Source organism: Cervus elaphus, chromosome 4, assembly GCF_910594005.1.
Source record: "Cervus elaphus chromosome 4, mCerEla1.1, whole genome shotgun sequence".
NCBI lineage: Eukaryota > Metazoa > Chordata > Mammalia > Artiodactyla > Cervidae > Cervus > Cervus elaphus.
This window is the reverse complement of record NC_057818.1, coordinates 55,877,295-55,894,006: the sequence shown is the minus strand read 5'-3', so window position 1 is coordinate 55,894,006 and position 16,712 is coordinate 55,877,295. Positions and strand designations below refer to the sequence as shown.

The following is a 16,712-nucleotide window of genomic DNA, read 5'->3' as shown; positions in this document are numbered from 1 at the left end:
GCCCCTTCCTGCAGGTGCCTCAGCCCTGAGGTATGGCCTGAGGCATGGCCACCTGGCCTTCCAGGAAACAGAGCCTGGTGCAGCCGGATGAGACCTGCGGGGAGAGCGTGACTTCCCTCTTCCGATGCCCCTGCTTGACGCCCCCTGGTTGGGTGCACGCATGCTAGGTTGCATGCTAGGTCGCTCAGTCGTGTCTGACTCTTTGGGACCCTGTAGACAATAGCCCGCCAGGCTCCTCTGTCCATGGGATTCTCCAGGCAAGAATACTGGAGTGGGTTGCCATGCCCTCCTTCAGGGGTGGGAGGAGACGGCAGAAGGAACCTCATCTCCTCCGGTCTGAACTTTCTCCGTGCCCCGTCTTCTGCAGGGGGCAGTGATAGCCCTGACCAAAGCCTTGGCCCTGGATGAGAGTCAATATGGCGTCCGTGTCAACTGGTGAGCAGCTCCACGTGGGTGGAGAGCCTCTTGGGGGAGTGAGCCCAAGGGGCAGTGTGTGCATTGGACGTCCCTGACCCCCTGTCCTCCCCCACCCCAGCATCTCCCCTGGAAACATCTGGACCCCTCTGTGGGAAGAGCTGGCGGCCTCAACACCTGACCCCACTGCTACAATCCGAGAGGGCACACTGGCCCAGGTAGAGTGGGGGCCGGGTCGAGGCGGTGTGGGGGTGGAGGTCAGGCGGGGCTCCTCCTGATTCTCCTTCCCTCCTTGTCTCTCCCCAGCCCCTGGGCCGCATGGGCCAGCCAGCTGAGGTGGCGGCTGCTGCTGTGTTCTTGGCCTCCGAAGCCAGCTTCTGCACGGGGACTGAGCTGCTCGTGACTGGGGGTGCGGAGCTGGGGTATGGGCGCAAGGCAGGCCAGGCCGCCCCGGCGGAGGCCCCCACCACCCCTTCCTGATCCCCCACATTTCCACCTGGGCCTCCCTGACGAGGGTTCTCCCACCCCAAACTCAGTCTCCCAAATTCCAGTTTCCACCCTCTGCCTCTCAGGTGCAGCACTCCACCCACCCCAGCCCCGACTGTAGACATTCAGCCCACTCACCAATGTGCCAAACCACCCCCACAGTTTCCCATAAAAGCACTTTGCAACCAGGAGGAGGGCATCATTGCATTTATTTCCGGCCCTTTATGAGTCCTACCATGCCAGGACCGGGTCGCCCGACCCCGCCCCACCCAGCTCCCACGCATTCTTACGCGTGGCTTGGACCCGAGGGACTACAACTCCCGGCAGGCCCTGCAGCAAGAGACTGCAGCCGAGGGCTCCTGGGAAAAGTATTGCAGGTCGGCTTCTCCAGCGAGCTAATTAAAAAGGCCCGCAAGGGAGAGTCAATTAAGCTCTCATTAGGAGATAATGGAGGGAGTTAAGCAAACAGGCCTCCACCTTATTCTTGGCCCTTAGGGAAAAGGAGCTTTGACCTCGCTTGCAGCTGAGTAGGAGGCTGGCCAGCACCAAAAATAATGAGGGAAGAGAAAGCTAGGGGGTTGACACTGCCGGGTCAGAGGGAGAAAGGGCTGGCATCTGGACTCCAGGGTTTGAGGAGGAGGAAATTAGGGGGTGTGGACGCCCCGGCTGGGAGGGAGCGGAGTCTGGCCTCCCCCTCAGATGGGGCGAGGGGCCCTATCCCGGGTGAGTCCCCGGGTGCGGAGGTGGGGCTGCATCGCTGCAGCGGGATTGGCCGAGGCGGGGGTGTGTGCGGCAACCGCTGATTGGCCGTGGCAGAGGCGGGGAGCCGCCTGGGCGCCGCACCCTTGCGGCTCCAGCCTAGGTGGTAGGGGAGGAGGACTGGGCAGGTGGAAAGGAAAACAAGGAGACACCCTGCCGGGAAGGACTCAGAATTTGACTGCCTGGGCCTGTGGCTTTTCGTGCTGGGGAACCAGAATTTGGGAGCAAAATGTCTCAGGGTAGAGTGACCTAAAGAGCAGAGTTTGAGGATACAACAGGAACAACGGTTTGGTGTCACAGTAACCTGGATGCAGGCGATGGGGGAACTTCGACCACGGAAGATTTTGGGGGGGGGGGGAGCTGGTTCGCACGGTGACCTCGGGGCACGATATAGGGAACACTGAAACAGGTTTGAATTGCTAGCGATTAGAGAGATCCTGAGGGGCTGTAGGGCTTCCCAAGTGGCTCAGTGGGTACATAATCCGCCTGCAATGCAGGAGAAGCGGGTTCGATCCCTGCTGAGTCGGGAAGGAGGAGGGCATGGCAACCCACTCCAGTATTCTTGCCAGGAAAATCCCATGGACAGAGTCGGACACAACTGAGCGTGCACGCACTCAGCAGGGACTGTAATCGACTGTCTGCCTCTGGGGGTCATGAAATTGGGGAGAGAGTCTTGAAGGGGCGTAACCAGGGAATCCTGCCTAGAGGCTGCTCACTGGAGCTCATTGGTGAACTGGGGAACTGAACATTTCCAGGCGTCCCTGATGAAAAGGGCTGGAAGGAGGCATGGTGAACCCTGGGTGTCTCTCTCTTTAAAAAGTTACAAAGAGTACACGTATATCTTCTCGTTGGAAAGGAAACCTATATTCAAACAGGGAAGCATCCGGTCAGAGTGAAGCTTGCCCTTCATCCCTATCTGCCACCCTCTTCAGAGTCCTTTCCCTTCAAAAAGTGTATTTTTACATAACACCTGCGCCCACCGATCTTAATTGCGTGGTTTTTCTTTTCACCAAGAATCGCGATACGTGAAGATTTCTGCTCCCCACCCCTCCCTTCTTTTCCCTTTAGCTCTCCACCACGGTACTGTACCTATTAAAATGCATTTCTGAAAACCGCTGAATGCACACTCTAGCGTCCGGGCTGGAAGGAGGGTGTGTTTTAAGTTACTCCCTTCTTCTCGCGGGGTCTAGCGCATGCGCTCTGCGGTACGGCCCTGCTCCCCGCGGGCGCGCTGCAACTGGGAAGGCCAGGCCCGCCTGGGGTGCTAGGCTGACAAACCATCCCACAGAAGGAGGCGTGAGCGGGGCGGGGCCGGAACGTCTTTATCCCGGGCCGCGCCCTGGGCAGGCACAGATACCAGCCGCAAAGACCATGGCTGCAGCGGCATTGAGGCAGGTGGGTTCGCGGCCGGGGTCTGGGGAGCTCTTAGGGGAGGCGCACTTCCGGGTGGACCACTCGCCGGTGGCCCATCCGATGGGGCGCCGGTCCTCCCGCACTCAGGTTCCGCTGCAGGGAGCCAAGGAGGAGGGGGCCCCTTAGAAAGGAGCACGAGGCTTTAATGGGGATGAAGGGAGAGAAGTAATCGGTGGGAAGGGGGACCCAGGTGGGACTTCTAGGGATGGATATATGGAAGAGAAGACGGCAATGGGAGAAGCATGGGCCTGGGGCGACAGGATGGGTTAGGAGGGAGGAATCAGCCTTTGGGGGCGACAGGAGAAGATTCCCAGAACCTCTAGGAGTGGGAGCAGGATGAAGGCAGAGTTCAGTTTCAGGTCTGGACTGGGACTAGGACCCAAGGCCCTATTTTCTTGGCACTAAAGATAGAGGTAGAATGTTGTGTCCCGGAAACCCCTTATCTGAAACTCTGTGCCAGGGTTGAAAATAGAGTTAGTACCTCATTGTCATCGACAGGGATTCTCCTGCCAAGAGTGGGACCCTCCATTCTTATTGATACATGTCAACAGGCAGAGCTTCAGAGAGCCTGTGATTTGAGAGAACAAGGTTTCTCACTGAGGAAGGAAACAATAACAACTCGAAGAAGGGAGTCTTTATAACCCTTGACAGCTGCAGCTTAACATTGGGAAAAATGGTTCCTGTTAACTTTGTACCTGACTTTATATGGGACTGTTAGCTGGATGGATAGCAGGACAGATGTTTCCTTTCTGAGTTGAGACAGAGACCAGCCTGGGCTGTGTCTGGGACAATCTTGGCTTTATGATGACACTCCTGGGCCGTGGAGGTAGGACAGCCTTGGGCTGTGAGTGCTGGGGTCAGTGGAGATTCCATCATGTTATAGAGCCCTGCCCTGTGCATACCCCACCCCAACTCCAACCATTTCTCATTTCCTAATTCAGCCCCAGTCCTTTTTACACCTCTATGTCCCTAAAGCCCAGCAATCATCTGAGATCTTGGGGCCCAGTCCCCCAATTGTTTGAGGTATCAGGTGGTGGGCACCTTCCCTGAGGTGAGGTGAGAACCCTGCCCCCAGAAAAATATCCTGGGAGGATGAAGGCAGCTTCTCCCAGTGTGACAGTGTCTCTGTGGCCAGTACAGATTTATAATCTCCTGGAAACAGCGCCCGGCGCCTTTTCTCTGCCTGTGGGTGGGTTTTCCTGCTCCTCGTCTCTGTCTCTCCTGGATATCTCTGTCTCCAAACATCGCTGAGACTGTTTCTCTCCAGGGATTGGCATTGCTCTGTCTCTGCCAGTCTCTCCTCGATTCCCTAGGTCTCCCTTTCACTTTATGCTGTCCCCCGGAGTTGGGTCTTGATCTATTTCTCTCCTTTTTCCTGTTCTCTCTCTCTTATGGCTTCAGTTTATCTTGCCTTCAGTATTTCTTTTTTTTTTTTTTTCTTGATTTCTCCAGGCTTTACCATGCCTGAATTTCCCTCCCTCGTGTGTCTTGTCTCAGTCTCTCTCTCTATATGGTGGTGGTGGTGGTTTAGTCACCAAGCTGTGTCCAACTCTTGCAACCCCATGGACTGTAGCCTGCCAGGCTTCTCTGTCCAAGGGATGTCCCAGGCCAGAATACTGGAGTGGGTTGCCATTTCCCCCTCCAGGGGATTTTCCCTTCTCTCTGTATGAAAGTGAAAGTGTTAGTTGCTCAGTCATGTCCAACTCTTCTTAACCCCCGGACTGTAGCCCACCAGGCTCCTCTGTCCTTAGGATTCTCCAGGCAAGAATACTGGAGTGGGTTGCCATTCCCTTCTCCAGGGGATCTTCTCGACTCAGGGATTAAACCCAAGTCTCCTGTATTGACAGGCAGATTCTTTATCGCTGAGCCCCTCTATGATCATATCTAATTTGACTTCCCTTGGCCTTGGATTCCTGTTCCTTAATGTCCGTGTCTTTTACTTCCTTGTCTCTTATTCTCCCTCTTCTCTACTTTTTTCCTTTTTGCCTTCCTCTGAGGGCTGCTTTCTTGTCCACCTGCTGCCTGCCTCTGCCCTGCTGGTGGGTGTTATCTCCATACCACGGGTGTCTTGTCCGCCTCCTGGGCAGTAATCCGCCCCTGGCTTGGGCAGGCCACAGAGCGCCACCTAGAGGCCATGCTCAGGACCCACACTCCGATCATCCCAGAAGCTGTCTGGCCTTCATAACATCCCGGACCACTCCTCAGACTTCATGGCCTAGACTTTCAGTTCATTTCAGTCGCTCAGTCGTGTCCGACTCTTTGAGACCCCACAAATCGCAGCATACCAGGCCTCCCTGTCCATCACCAACTCCCAGAGATTACTCAAACTCATGTCCATCGAGTCGGTGATGCCATCCAACCATCTCATCCTCTGTCATCCCCTTCTCCTCCTGCCCCCAGTCCCTCCCAGCATCAGGGTCTTTTGCAATGAGTCAACTCTTCCCATCAGGTGGCCAAAGTATTGAAGTTTCAGCTTCAGCATCAGTCCTTCCAATGAACACCCAGGACTGATCTCCTTTAGGATGGACTGGTTGGATCTCCTTGCAGTCCAAGGGACTCAAGAGTCTTCTCCAACACCACAGTTCAAAAGCATCAATTCTTTGGCGCTCACCTTTCTTCACAGTCCAACTCTCACATCCATACATGACCACTGGAAAAACCATAGCCTTGACTAGATGGACCTTTGTTGGCAAAGTAATGTCTCTGCTTTTTTTTTTTTTTTCAAATTTATTTATTTAGCTGCACCAGGTCCCAGCCGCAGCATGTGGGATCTAGATCCCCAAGCAGGGATTGAACCCTGGCCCCCCGCCTTGGGAGTGCAGAGTCTCAGCCACTGGACCACCAGGGAAGTCCCTGTCTCTGCTTTTTAATATGCTATCTAGGTTGGTCATAACTTTCCTTCCAAGGAGTAAGCGTCTTTTAATTTCATGGCTGCAATCACCATCTGCAGTGATTTTGGAGCCCCAAAAAATAGTCAGCCACTATTTCCACTGTTTCCCCATCTATTTCCCATGAAGTGATGGGACCAGATGCCATGATCTTAGTTTTCTGAATGTTGAGCTTTAAGCCAACTTTTTCACTCTCTTGTTTCACTTTCATCAAGAGGCTTTTTAGTTCCTCTTCACTCTGCCATAAGGGTGGTGTCATCTGCATATCTGACTTTAGGACATTCCAAACCCACAGCCCCCGTCTCCCCATGACTCACCTACTGACCAGTGACTTCGGCCATTCCCATCTGTTCTGTCCCCTCAGCTCACAGGCCAGGAGTAGGCTAGGCTGTTCCGTCTCTGCCAAACCTCATCACAGCTGCCTTCCCACCAGGCTGAGGAAAGAGGTATCGTGAGGTCAGAGACTGTAGGGGAGAAGCCATCCTGCTAGACCCAGACAGACCTTCTCTCCCCCTCTGGCCTCGGGCCGGACCACAGGGGAAGTGTTGATCCGAGCAGAAGTGTTCGTCTGAGCAGTGTCTCTTGATGACTGGGGTGCTCCCCAAGTGTATGTGGCTGCCCCTCAGTTCCCTACAGCCCTGGGGACCATAGGGAATGGGAATTGCTGGTGTCCAAGTTGTGGGACTGGGGCCTCAAGTAAGCTAAGCCCAGTTGATCTAATGCTCCCAAAGAGAAGGACTTGCAATTCTGGGTCTGAGGGTGGAGGGGGCTGGAGGTCTGGAACCTGAGGTGGGGGCCTGGAATCCGGGGTCTGTAATAGGAAGGACTGGGGCCCTGGTTCCTGGGTCCTGGGGGAGCATGACCTATGGGTCCTCCACTTTTCTAACTCTTTTCAGGATTTGAGTTCCCCAGGGAGGCCTTCACTTACCTACACACCTTCTCTTGTCGTCCTCTGTCTGATCTGGGCTCAGGCAGGGCTGGGGCCAAAGTTCCCTGGGGTAGGAGGCGCCTGTATTTGACTTTGCCCCAGCTTGGAGGAAGGGATGGGAGCCGATTCAGCTCTTTATTGAGACGGCCCTTGTGGGGGCAGGGAGCGGACTTGGCCTCCTTGGGGATCTCCTGCTCCACGCTGATCAGGACAGGGGAAGGGACCTGGCCAGGGCCGTGTGCTCTGTCTGGAAGCACTGGGCCTGGGACAGAGCATGCCCGAGGAACATCCTGAGTGCAGGTTGTGGGAAAGATGGGTGCCAGGACCCCCTGCTCTTTCTGTCTCCTGGTCTCATCACCTTTCTTACTTCTGTCCCCACCCCCAGATTTGGACCCCCAGATTTCTCCCTGTACCTTGGTTTCTGTGTGGTCCCAGAAGATATGCCTCATCCAGCTTCAAGGTGACAGTGGGGATTAGGGTTGGATCTCAAGGAAGAGGGGCTGGGGGTCTGGACCAGTGGGTCTGAGGGAGGCAAGGGCTGGGAGCTAGCTTTGGGCCTCTTCAAAAGATCCAAGGTCCAAAGGTGAAGGTGGGTGGCAATGGGTTAGCCTAACTGCTTGCCATCAGGCCATGGGAAAGAGATGAAACTGCATGTCCCAGAAGCCTCTGGGACGACAGATCCCTCTTCTCTCTGGTTCTCAGCCCCAGGGATTCCTGGGAGTTGTAGTTTTTCAGATTAGAAGCTGTGGTCAGGCTCTAGGACCCCTGTCTTTTCTCAGGCTGCTGACCTGCAGCTAGAAATGACACAGGAGCCTCATAAGAAGCCTGACCCCAGCCAGCCCCTGCTGTTCGGGAAGACATTCACCGACCACATGCTGATGGTGGAATGGAACCAGGAGAAGGGCTGGGGCCAGCCCCGAATCCAGCCCTTCCAGAACCTCACGCTGCACCCGGCCTGCTCCGCTCTGCACTACTCCCTGCAGGTGGCAGGGCGGCTGCCCTCCCTCCCCCGTCTCTCCCTGCATCTCTTCCATCTTGCTGGGTCTCTTGCTGGGTCTACCTCCCTGGGTTTGCTTTTTGTGTGTTTCTCATTTCCACGCACTCCTCATCCATTTTTCTGAGGCTTGTCATGTTCCAGGTCCCATGTTGGGTGATGCCGGGTCCCCCGAGATGAGCAGACCCAGTTCCTTCACTTGAAAACCCCCACCCTTTGGTGACCACCCAGGGGGACCTGGACTCTGATGGAGGCAGCTGAGGTATTGTGGGAGGCCAGAAGAGGAACGCCTACCCTACCTCGGATTCGACCGAAAGTGGGGTCTTTCCTGGCAAAGAGGGGAGCCAAGACCCTTAGAGGGAGAGATGACATCAGTATAAAGACACAGTCCAAAGAAGAGCCTGGTATATTTGGGAGGGAAGCATGGGGTTGGAGGCTACGGGGAGGCTGAGGATGTCATCAGAACCCCAGAGGAGCTGGGGCCTTGTCAAGGGCACTGGGAGCCCCAGAGGACTCTGAGCAGGCATGGAGCAGGTAGAGTAAGACCTCTCTCAGGCCATGTGAAGGATAAGCTGAGATCAGAGCCGGGGGGATCACCAGGAGGGGATGGGGCAGAGAGATTCAGGGATACCAGGGATTGACCGGCTGGGCTAGAGAAGGGCAGGGAAGGCTGAGGACCATGCCTGGGGGTTTGTTTAGTCGGGTGACTGTGTAGACCATGGGACCATGCTGATATGGGGACATAGGAGGAGGAGGATTGGCTTTGTGGGACTTGGTGAGGGCCCACGAGGAGAATGACCCAGAAGGCATTTGACCCAGTCTCCAGCTTCAAGCTATGGCTGAAAGTAAAGTCTTTTCCAAAGAAGCTTTACTTGTTGCAAACTTTTGGAGGGACACACTGCAGTTCTAGTAGCTGGTTGGCAGTTTGAGTAATTTTTGTCCCTTACGGAGTCGTTCTCCAATGTTAGGCATGGTCTCCCCTGCATTTTTTTTTCTTTTCTTTTCAGAATTTTGATGGTTTTTCTTCCCACCTACTCTGGACATTTGATTCGAATGGATCAGTTCTGTGCAAAGGAGACCCAGCGTGGGGAACAGATACAAAGGACGGATGGTCAGGACATGTCTACAGAGTCCCCCCCAGGAAGGTGGCTTTTGGAGATCACCATTTATTTGGCTCTCCTTTCAGCCCAGCATGATAGGATGTCCTCCAACAGTACTTTTGGAGGACAAAAGTACTTTTGGGGACCCAATACTTTTTCTTTAGCAGAGTGAGTGCAGATGAAGGGGTTGAGCATCCAAAAAACATGTCTTTCATGATATCTCTTACATAGGGCTTCCCAGGTGGCAGAGTGGTAAAGAATCCGCCTGCCAATGCAGGAGATGCAAGAGATGTGGGTTTGACCCCTGGGTTGGGAAGATCCCCTGGAGGAGGAAATGGCAACCCACCCCAGTATTCTTGCCTGGAGAATCCCCATGGACAGAGGAGGCTGGTGGGCTACAGTCCATGGGGTCACAGAGTTGGACACGACCAAGTGACGAGCACTTTCATTTTTCCTTCTTTTAATGGAGCCTAGAGATTCTTGAGCCGCCCTTGAAGAGCTTTGTCCTTTTCTGCTGCTGTGTAGTATTCCATGTTGGACACTTAGGTTGTTTCAGTCTTGTGCTATTATAAACAGCACTGCAGTAAACTAGCAAACCCTTCACTTCCTTTAAGAGCAAATATATCTCTCCTTTCAATTTCCGGAACTATTGGCGCAAAGGGTGTATGTGCTTGTAACTGTTGAAAGATGTTGAGTCATCAATATCTTCTGTGACAGATGTTGTGATAGAAGTTGTGTCATTTTCCACACTTACCCGCCAGGCCTGTTTTCCCCTTACCCTGGATGACCCTTGTCAAACTTTTAGATGTTGTGTAACCTCCTAAGTGTTTTTAAAGGCACTTCAAAGTAATTTTAATTTGCCTTCTCTTCCCTGATTATGAGTGGAATTGACCATCTTTTCACAACGTAAGAGCCATTTTTAGTTCCTTCCTGTGAACTGTCCATTTTCTTGGCTGATTTTTCTATTAGAGTGGGTTTCTGTATTTATTTGGAGGAGTACCTTGTGTATTAAAGATAAGTTGTTTGTGATGTGAGTTGAAAGTTTCTACCCAGTTTGTTTATTTTTATGCAGTCTTTTCTTTTTGGTTTCTGTGACTTGCCATGTTTAGAACACCAGCCCCAATTCAAAATATAAAATGGTCCTCTTGTGTTTTCCTCTATTGCTTACAGAAGAAATTTCATTTAAACCTGAAAATTTTCCTGATGTGAGGTATGAAGGAGGGATCAAAGTTAATTTTTTTTTCCCCCCAGAAATGGATATTTGGTTGGTCAGCACCATTTAACTGAATTGATCATGTTTTTATAATTTTTACTGAAATACAGTTGGGTTACAATATTGTGATGGTTTCAGGTATACACAAAGTGATTCAGTTATACGATAATCCACTTTCTAGTATCTTGCATTGTTAGATCTGTCAGTTCATTTGTCAATGTGACTTTACGTATTGTAGATTTATAATCTGTTTTCATATCTGATAAGGCAGCTTCCCTCTCTTACCTCTTGCCCTTATTTTTACATTTTTTTCCCCCAAATACTCCAATTATTTTTATTTTGCATTCTTCATTCATTCATTTATTCATCCAGTCAACAGAAACCTACTATTCACCAAGAACTGCCCTGGGCTCAGTGGGAGTAGGGGGGTGGTTCTTTAGTGATATCTTTATTTATGTATTTGTTGATGAACATTTAAATTGCTTCCATATCTTGGTTATTGTAAATAGCACTGCCATGAACACAGGGGTGCAGGCATCTTTTTGAATTAGTTCTGTCTGATATATGCCTACAAGTGGGGTTGTTGAATCATACGGCAACTCTATTTTTAGTTTTTTGGTTTTTTTTTTAGGAACCTCCATACTGTATTCCATAATGGTTGCACCAATTTATATTCCCACCAACAGTGTAGGAGGGGTCCCTTTCTCTACACGGTCTTCAGCATTGGTTATTTGTAGACATTTGAATGATGGCCATATTGACCTATGAAGTAGTACCTCTCTGTAGTTTTGATTTGCATTTTTCTAATAATTAGCGATATTGAGCATCTTTTCCCATTGGCCATCTGGGTGGACATTGTATGATTTCATCCATGGCTATTAAAGTATTTCTCTAAAACACAAAAAGTCTATTTAAAAAGATAACTTCTGGGAATTCCCTGATGGTCCAGTGGTTAAGACTTTGAGCTCTCACTGCCGAATGACCTGGGTTCAATCCCTAGTCGGGGGAACTAAGATCCCACAAAGCATGTGGTGTGGCCAAATAAATAAATAAATAGGTAACTTCCACGTCATCCTCATTCCTGAGAAATGGTCCCACTAACGTGGAAAGGGTTTAAACAAAGCATGCTCCTTGCTCTGGGTCTCTCTGTTCTGCTTTTTCTGGCTTCTGTCCTTTGCTGTCTCCTCTCCTGGTCTGTCGGATCTTTTCTCTCTCTCCGCTTCTCTGTGCTCAGTGGGTTAATCTCTTCCTTGCTCGCTGTATTTTTCTGTCTGTATCCCTGTGTATCAGCCTCTGTCTCTCCTTGGCTGAGTGAGCTGTCTCCCTGAACCCTGGCCTCCCGCCCTTCCTCTCCCTGCAGCTCTTTGAAGGCATGAAGGCGTTCAAAGGCGGGGACCAGCGCGTGCGCCTCTTCCGACCTTGGCTCAACATGGAACGGATGCTGCGCTCGGCCATCCGCCTCTGCCTGCCGGTGAGGGGACCCTGCCGCCCGAGGAGGGTGGGGTAGGGGGGCATGGGCGGGGGCCAGGGTCGTGAGGGTCCCTTGACTCATCTTCATCCCGCCCAGAGTTTCGACAAAATTGAGTTGCTGGAGTGCATCCGCCGGCTGGTGGAAGTGGACCAGGACTGGGTCCCTGGCAGCGCGGGCACTAGCCTCTACGTGCGGCCTGTGTTGATCGGGAACGAGGTGGGCCGGCTCCGGGGGGCTGGGGAGCCACACTTGGGGGGTGGGTTGCCTTCCTGAAGGAGAAGGGCCGGGGACCCAGGCATGGGTCAGGGAAGGGGCTGGGGGCCTGGATTCCTGGGTCCCTGATGCCCCCTTCCGCCCATTGCAGCCCTCGCTAGGTGTCGGCCACCCCACTCGAGCCCTCCTGTTCGTCATTCTCAGCCCGGTGGGCGCCTACTTCTCTGGAGATGCCTTGAAACCTATCTCCCTCCTGGCAGATCCATCATTCATCCGGGCCTGGGTGGGTGGGGTCGGCAACTACAAGCTGGGAGGGTAAGTAGTGCCTTGCCCACCCCTCGGGTCTGGTGCAAGGGGCATCAGAGACCAGGGTGTGTCTTTGGGTGTCCAGTGGAGAAACTCAGATTGGCCCCCAGGGAAGTCTCTAGAAATGAATTCACACTTAGCTCACTGGTCTCTCCTCCAGGTAGCCTCCCCTGAAAACCCAACCTCCATCAGCTCCTGTCATGCCCAGGGGCTCTGGCATCCACCAGCCTGCCTGTGGACTTCCTGTGGGTTTATCTGTCTTGCCACGGGCCTCGGCTCAGCAGGGCACGGAGGGTTAGGATGCAGATAAGGCAGAGGGCGGGCGTAGGGTGTGTTGGGACAGCAGGTGTGGCCCCAGCTGGGAGTTCATTCAGGTCCTTTCAAAACATATCTCATGAGGTTTCCTGAGGGCCAACGTGAACTTCTTGATGTTCAAGCTGGTTTTAGAAAAGGCAGAAGAACCAGAGATCAAATTGCCAACATCCGCTGGATCATCTAAAAAGCAAGAGCGTTCCAGAAAAACATCTATTTGTGCTTTAGTGACTATGCCAAAGCCTTTGACTGTGTGGATCACAATAAACTATGGAAAATTCTGAAAGAGATAGGAATACCAGACCACGTGACCTGCCTCTTGAGAAATCTGCATGCAGGCCAGGAAGTAACAGTTAGAACTGGACATGGAACAACAGGCTGGTTCCAAATAGGAAAAGGAGCATGTCAAGGCTGTATATTGTCACCCTGCTTATTTAACTTATATGCAGAGTACATCATGATAAACGCTGGGCTGGAGGAAGCACAAGCTGGAATCAAGATTGCCGGGAGAAATATCAATAACTTCAGATATGCAGATGACACCACCCTTATGGCAGAGAGCAAAGAACTAAAGAGGCTCTTGATAAAAGTGAAAGAGGAGAGTGAAAAAGTTGGCTTAAAGCTCAACATTCAGAAAACTAAGATCATGTCATCCAGTCCCATCACTTCATGGCAAATAGATGGGGAAACACGTGGCGGACTTTATTTTCTTGGGCTCCAAAATCACTGCAGATGGTGATTGCAGCCATGAAATTAAAAGATGCTTACTCCTTGGAAGGAAAGTTATGACCAGCCTAGACAGCATATTAAAAAGCAGAGACATTACTTTGCCAACAAAGGTCCGTCTAGTCAAGGCTATGGTTTTTCCAATAGTTATTTATGGATGTTAGAGTTGGACTATAAAGAAAGCTGAGTGCCAAAGAATTGATGCTTTTGAACTGTGGTGTTGAAGACTCCTGAGTCCCTTGGACTGCAAGGAGATCCAACCAGTCCATCCTAAAGGCTATCAGTCCTGAGTGTTCATTGGAAGGACTGATGTTGAAGCTGAAACTTCAATTCTTTGGCCACCTGATGCGAAGAGCTGACTTATTTGACAGACCCTGATGCTGGGAAAGATGGAAGGCGGGAGAGGAAGGGGACGACAGAGGATGAGATGGTTAGATGGTATCACCGACTCAATGGACATGAGTTTGAGTAAATTCCAGGAGTTGGTGATGGATAGGGAGGCCTGGTGTGGTGCAGTCCATGGGGTCGCAAAGAGTCAGAAATGACTGAGCGACTGAACTGAACTGAACTGAACCCCTGTGCTGGGTGAAGCTGGGGACACAGATGAGTCTGATCTGGGCCCTGCCCTCCAGGGGCTCCCAGGCTGGTGGGAGCCCCAGTATCCAGGGCGGCACATGCTCTGATGGAGATGACCAGAACACAGGAAAGTCCTCACAGAGGAGGTCCAATGGGTAGGGTGGAGATGGTTTCTTGGATACAAAAGTGGTGTGTATGTGAGTTGCTCAGTCATGTCTGACTCTTCACAACCCCATGGACTGTGGCTCACCAGGCTCCTCCATCCATGGAATTCTCTAGGCAAGAATACTGGAGTGGGTCGATTTCAAATCCTGGGAACACACCAGTGGAGGCAGGGGGGAGGGGCAGAGTCACCGAAGTTGTCAGAGAATAAAAATAAGTCTGGCTTTTGCAAAAGGCTTAACAGGTAGTCCCAGACCAGGCCCAGCCCTGACACTGGACTAAAGGGCTGGGATCTTGTCCCAGAGGCAGTGGGGAGCCCTGGAAGGCTTGTGAGCAGACAAGGTGAGAGGTCAGCTCTGGGGGAGAGACAGTGAGTGTTAAATCAGGGCAAAACGGGAAAGCATCGAGGTGGTCAGTTGATCACGAGAGCCCAGAGGAGGCTTGAAACCCAGCCTGGAGGTTCAGTAAGCCTCTCAGAGGAGGTGACATCACAGGTGGTTTTGAAGGACCTCACAGCTGTTTGTGAGTCGGGCGGGAGCAAGATGAGCGCTGGTCTGGAAAGACTCACATCGGGCCACATCGGGGGAAGGCTGGAGGTCTCTTGACCTGGTCCACCATGTTGCTGTCCTCCAGGAATTACGGGCCCACCGTGTTAGTGCAGCAGGAGGCACAAAAGAAGGGCTGCGAGCAGGTCCTCTGGCTGTACGGGCCTGATCACGAGCTCACTGAGGTGGGCACCATGAACATCTTCGTCTTCTGGACCTATGAGGATGGGGGTGAGCCCACCCATGACCAACCCCAGGCCGGGCGGAAGTGGGTGGGAGCAGAAATTCTTAGGGGCTGCAGGTCTTGGGGCTTGGCTGTGAGTGGGGAGGCTCCTAAGAGGTTGGGATGGTGTGAGGTAACACGCCCCCTCCGGCTTCTCTTCCACCTTACCCAGTGCTGGAACTGGTGACCCCCCCACTGGATGGCATCATCCTACCTGGAGTAATCCGACAGAGTCTGCTGGACCTGGCCCGGACCTGGGTGAGAGCATGCTGTCTTCGGGTGGCCAGAGTGATGGGGTACTGCTGTGTTGCAGGGCTGGAGTATTGGGGGGTGGGTGGAGGGGACTGGGGCACAGTGGCACGTCTCTGTCTTTTTCACCATCCACACGGAGGGAGCGGCAGGGCAGCACCCCGGGCTCAGAGGTTATTTGTGTCTTGCCCCGCAGGGTGAGTTCCGAGTGGTAGAGCGTAAGATCACCATGAAGGAGTTCCTGCGGGCGCTGGAGGACGGCCGGGTCCAAGAAGTCTTTGGTTCAGGCACCGCTTGCCAGGTCTGCCCCGTGCACCAAATCCTGTACCAAGGCAAGGTGAGGAAGGGCCAGCTTGGACCGTCAGGGAGAAGAAGGTGGTGGGGGCCCGTCCTTACCACCCTTTCTTCCCCAGCATGTCCACATTCCCACTATGGAAAACGGGCCCCAGCTTATCCTCCGCTTCTACAAGGAACTGAAGGCGATCCAGGTGAGGTGCACCAGCTGGGAGCGGGGCTGGATGCTCGGTTGCCCAAGAGAAGTTCCCGTCCCACGAGCCTCTGAACTGAGGCTTCCCCTCCCCCACCCCCCACCATAGTCCCACCAGCTGAAAACGGCTCCTTCCATCGGCCTCTGGGCCTCCGATTGAGTTTGCTTTCCTCGAGGCCCTATGGCCTAGAGCACTTCTTGGGACTAAAGGGGGCTTCTCTGTGAGCCTCGGGAGCCCGGCTTGAGAAATTCCCTTCCCATGAGCCTCGGGACCTGAAGCCAACATTCTGGTCACCGAGTTCCGAGTCCCTGGGATCCCCAGGAGCCCTGGGCTATTCCGCTGGCTTGAGAAATCTTGCTCCTACCAGCCTCTGGACTCTGCCCCGACTCTGTGGCCTGAGAACGTTTGCTATCATAAGCCTCTGGAGGTATTTTGATTCGTCTGAACCGAGCTATCTTGCCTTTCCTGGCACTGGAACTGGAAGCTCCTTTTCTGTGAGCTTCTGTAAATTCCTGAGTATCTGGACCGAGAACTATACCTCCTGCCTATCCAGGTTGTCTCAGCTGAAGAACTTTTTCCCCCCGAGCCTTCAGAGCCTACAAGAACTCCTCTTTGCAGAACTACAACTCCTTTGGGCCTCTGCGCCATCTTTGCCACGATTCCTCCTCCCCATGGTTGTCGGTGGGCTTCCGGGAAGCGGACTACATTTCCCATGAGGCCCTGGGGGCGTAACTTTGCCGGCACTCAGGCTAGGATGCCCCAGGGCCTGCTGGGAGTTGTAGTGTGTCTTCCTCTCACCTCCGCCTGTGTTTGTTCTCCCATAGCACGGATCAAAAGCCCATGAATGGATGCTCCCGGTGTAATGCTCTGGGCTACGCTGGACCACTCCACGGACCACTGACCTGTAGCATCCAGCCCCTGTTGGACCTTCACCTCCGTACCAATGACTCACCTGAAGTGCAATATGAAGTAAAAGACGGGGGAGCCGGGAAGCCTGGGTCTCAGGTGCTCCCACGTTACACTCCCAAAGCCATAAGGGCCTGACCCAGGCGTCTTGGCCCCTAGCCCCGCCACTCAGGCCTTGGGGACCCGTACTCCCCGCTGCTCCGTGTTGTGGTCAGGGATACACCTTGACCCCAAATCTGCATCTCCGTTTTCAGGCCGGATCTCCCGGTGCTGCAGTTGATTTTTCTTTCTTTTTTTTTTCCCTAGCTACCATTTTGAAATAAAATGCCAAAGAACAAGA

The 16,712-nt window shown here is 53.0% G+C and overlaps 2 protein-coding genes and 1 long non-coding RNA gene across 6 annotated transcripts in view; 2 read left to right on the top strand and 1 right to left on the bottom strand.

Annotated features, from left to right (window-relative positions):
* Positions 1-1,089, top strand: part of HSD17B14 (hydroxysteroid 17-beta dehydrogenase 14) — a 16,486-nt gene extending 15,397 nt beyond the window's left edge. For all 3 annotated transcript variants that reach the window (XM_043899739.1, XM_043899740.1, XM_043899738.1), the window contains 3 exons: positions 368-435; positions 536-632; positions 721-1,089. In XM_043899739.1, coding sequence (XP_043755674.1) covers positions 368-435; positions 536-632; positions 721-894 — 339 coding nt within the window. In that variant the 3' untranslated portion in view covers positions 895-1,089. The remainder of the gene's footprint in view (positions 1-367; positions 436-535; positions 633-720) is intronic.
* LOC122692294 overlaps positions 1-6,923 on the bottom strand; it is a 21,729-nt gene extending 14,806 nt beyond the window's left edge. Inside the window, exons 1-2 of the long non-coding RNA XR_006340624.1 lie at positions 6,889-6,923; positions 6,278-6,394 (exon numbers count right to left, since the gene is read on the bottom strand). This is a non-coding gene — a long non-coding RNA (uncharacterized LOC122692294). The remainder of the gene's footprint in view (positions 1-6,277; positions 6,395-6,888) is intronic.
* Positions 2,788-16,712, top strand: BCAT2 (branched chain amino acid transaminase 2). 2 transcript variants are annotated; one of them, XM_043899735.1, is made up of 11 exons: positions 2,788-3,054; positions 7,274-7,348; positions 7,668-7,871; positions 11,556-11,666; positions 11,763-11,882; positions 12,031-12,194; positions 14,595-14,737; positions 14,902-14,987; positions 15,175-15,315; positions 15,392-15,466; positions 16,291-16,712. In XM_043899735.1, the coding sequence occupies exons 1-11, from the start codon at positions 3,031-3,033 to the stop codon at positions 16,327-16,329; spliced, it is 1,182 nt and encodes a 393-aa protein (XP_043755670.1). In that variant the 5' UTR covers positions 2,788-3,030; the 3' UTR covers positions 16,330-16,712. The 2 variants fall into 2 exon arrangements, with proteins under 2 accessions (XP_043755670.1, XP_043755671.1); XM_043899736.1 differs by lacking the exons at positions 7,274-7,348; positions 7,668-7,871 and having other exon boundaries at positions 2,796-3,054.

What these genes read in the sequence shown, in the direction of transcription:
- BCAT2 (XM_043899735.1), top strand. Translation starts at nt 3,031, where the DNA reads ATGGCTGCAGCGGCATTGAGGCAG. An exon ending in CTCTGCACTACTCCCTGCAG is followed by an intron (nt 7,872 to 11,555) that starts GTGGCAGGGCGG and finishes CTCTCCCTGCAG; the next exon opens with CTCTTTGAAGGCATGAAGGC. An exon ending in CTGTGTTGATCGGGAACGAG is followed by an intron (nt 11,883 to 12,030) that starts GTGGGCCGGCTC and finishes CGCCCATTGCAG; the next exon opens with CCCTCGCTAGGTGTCGGCCA.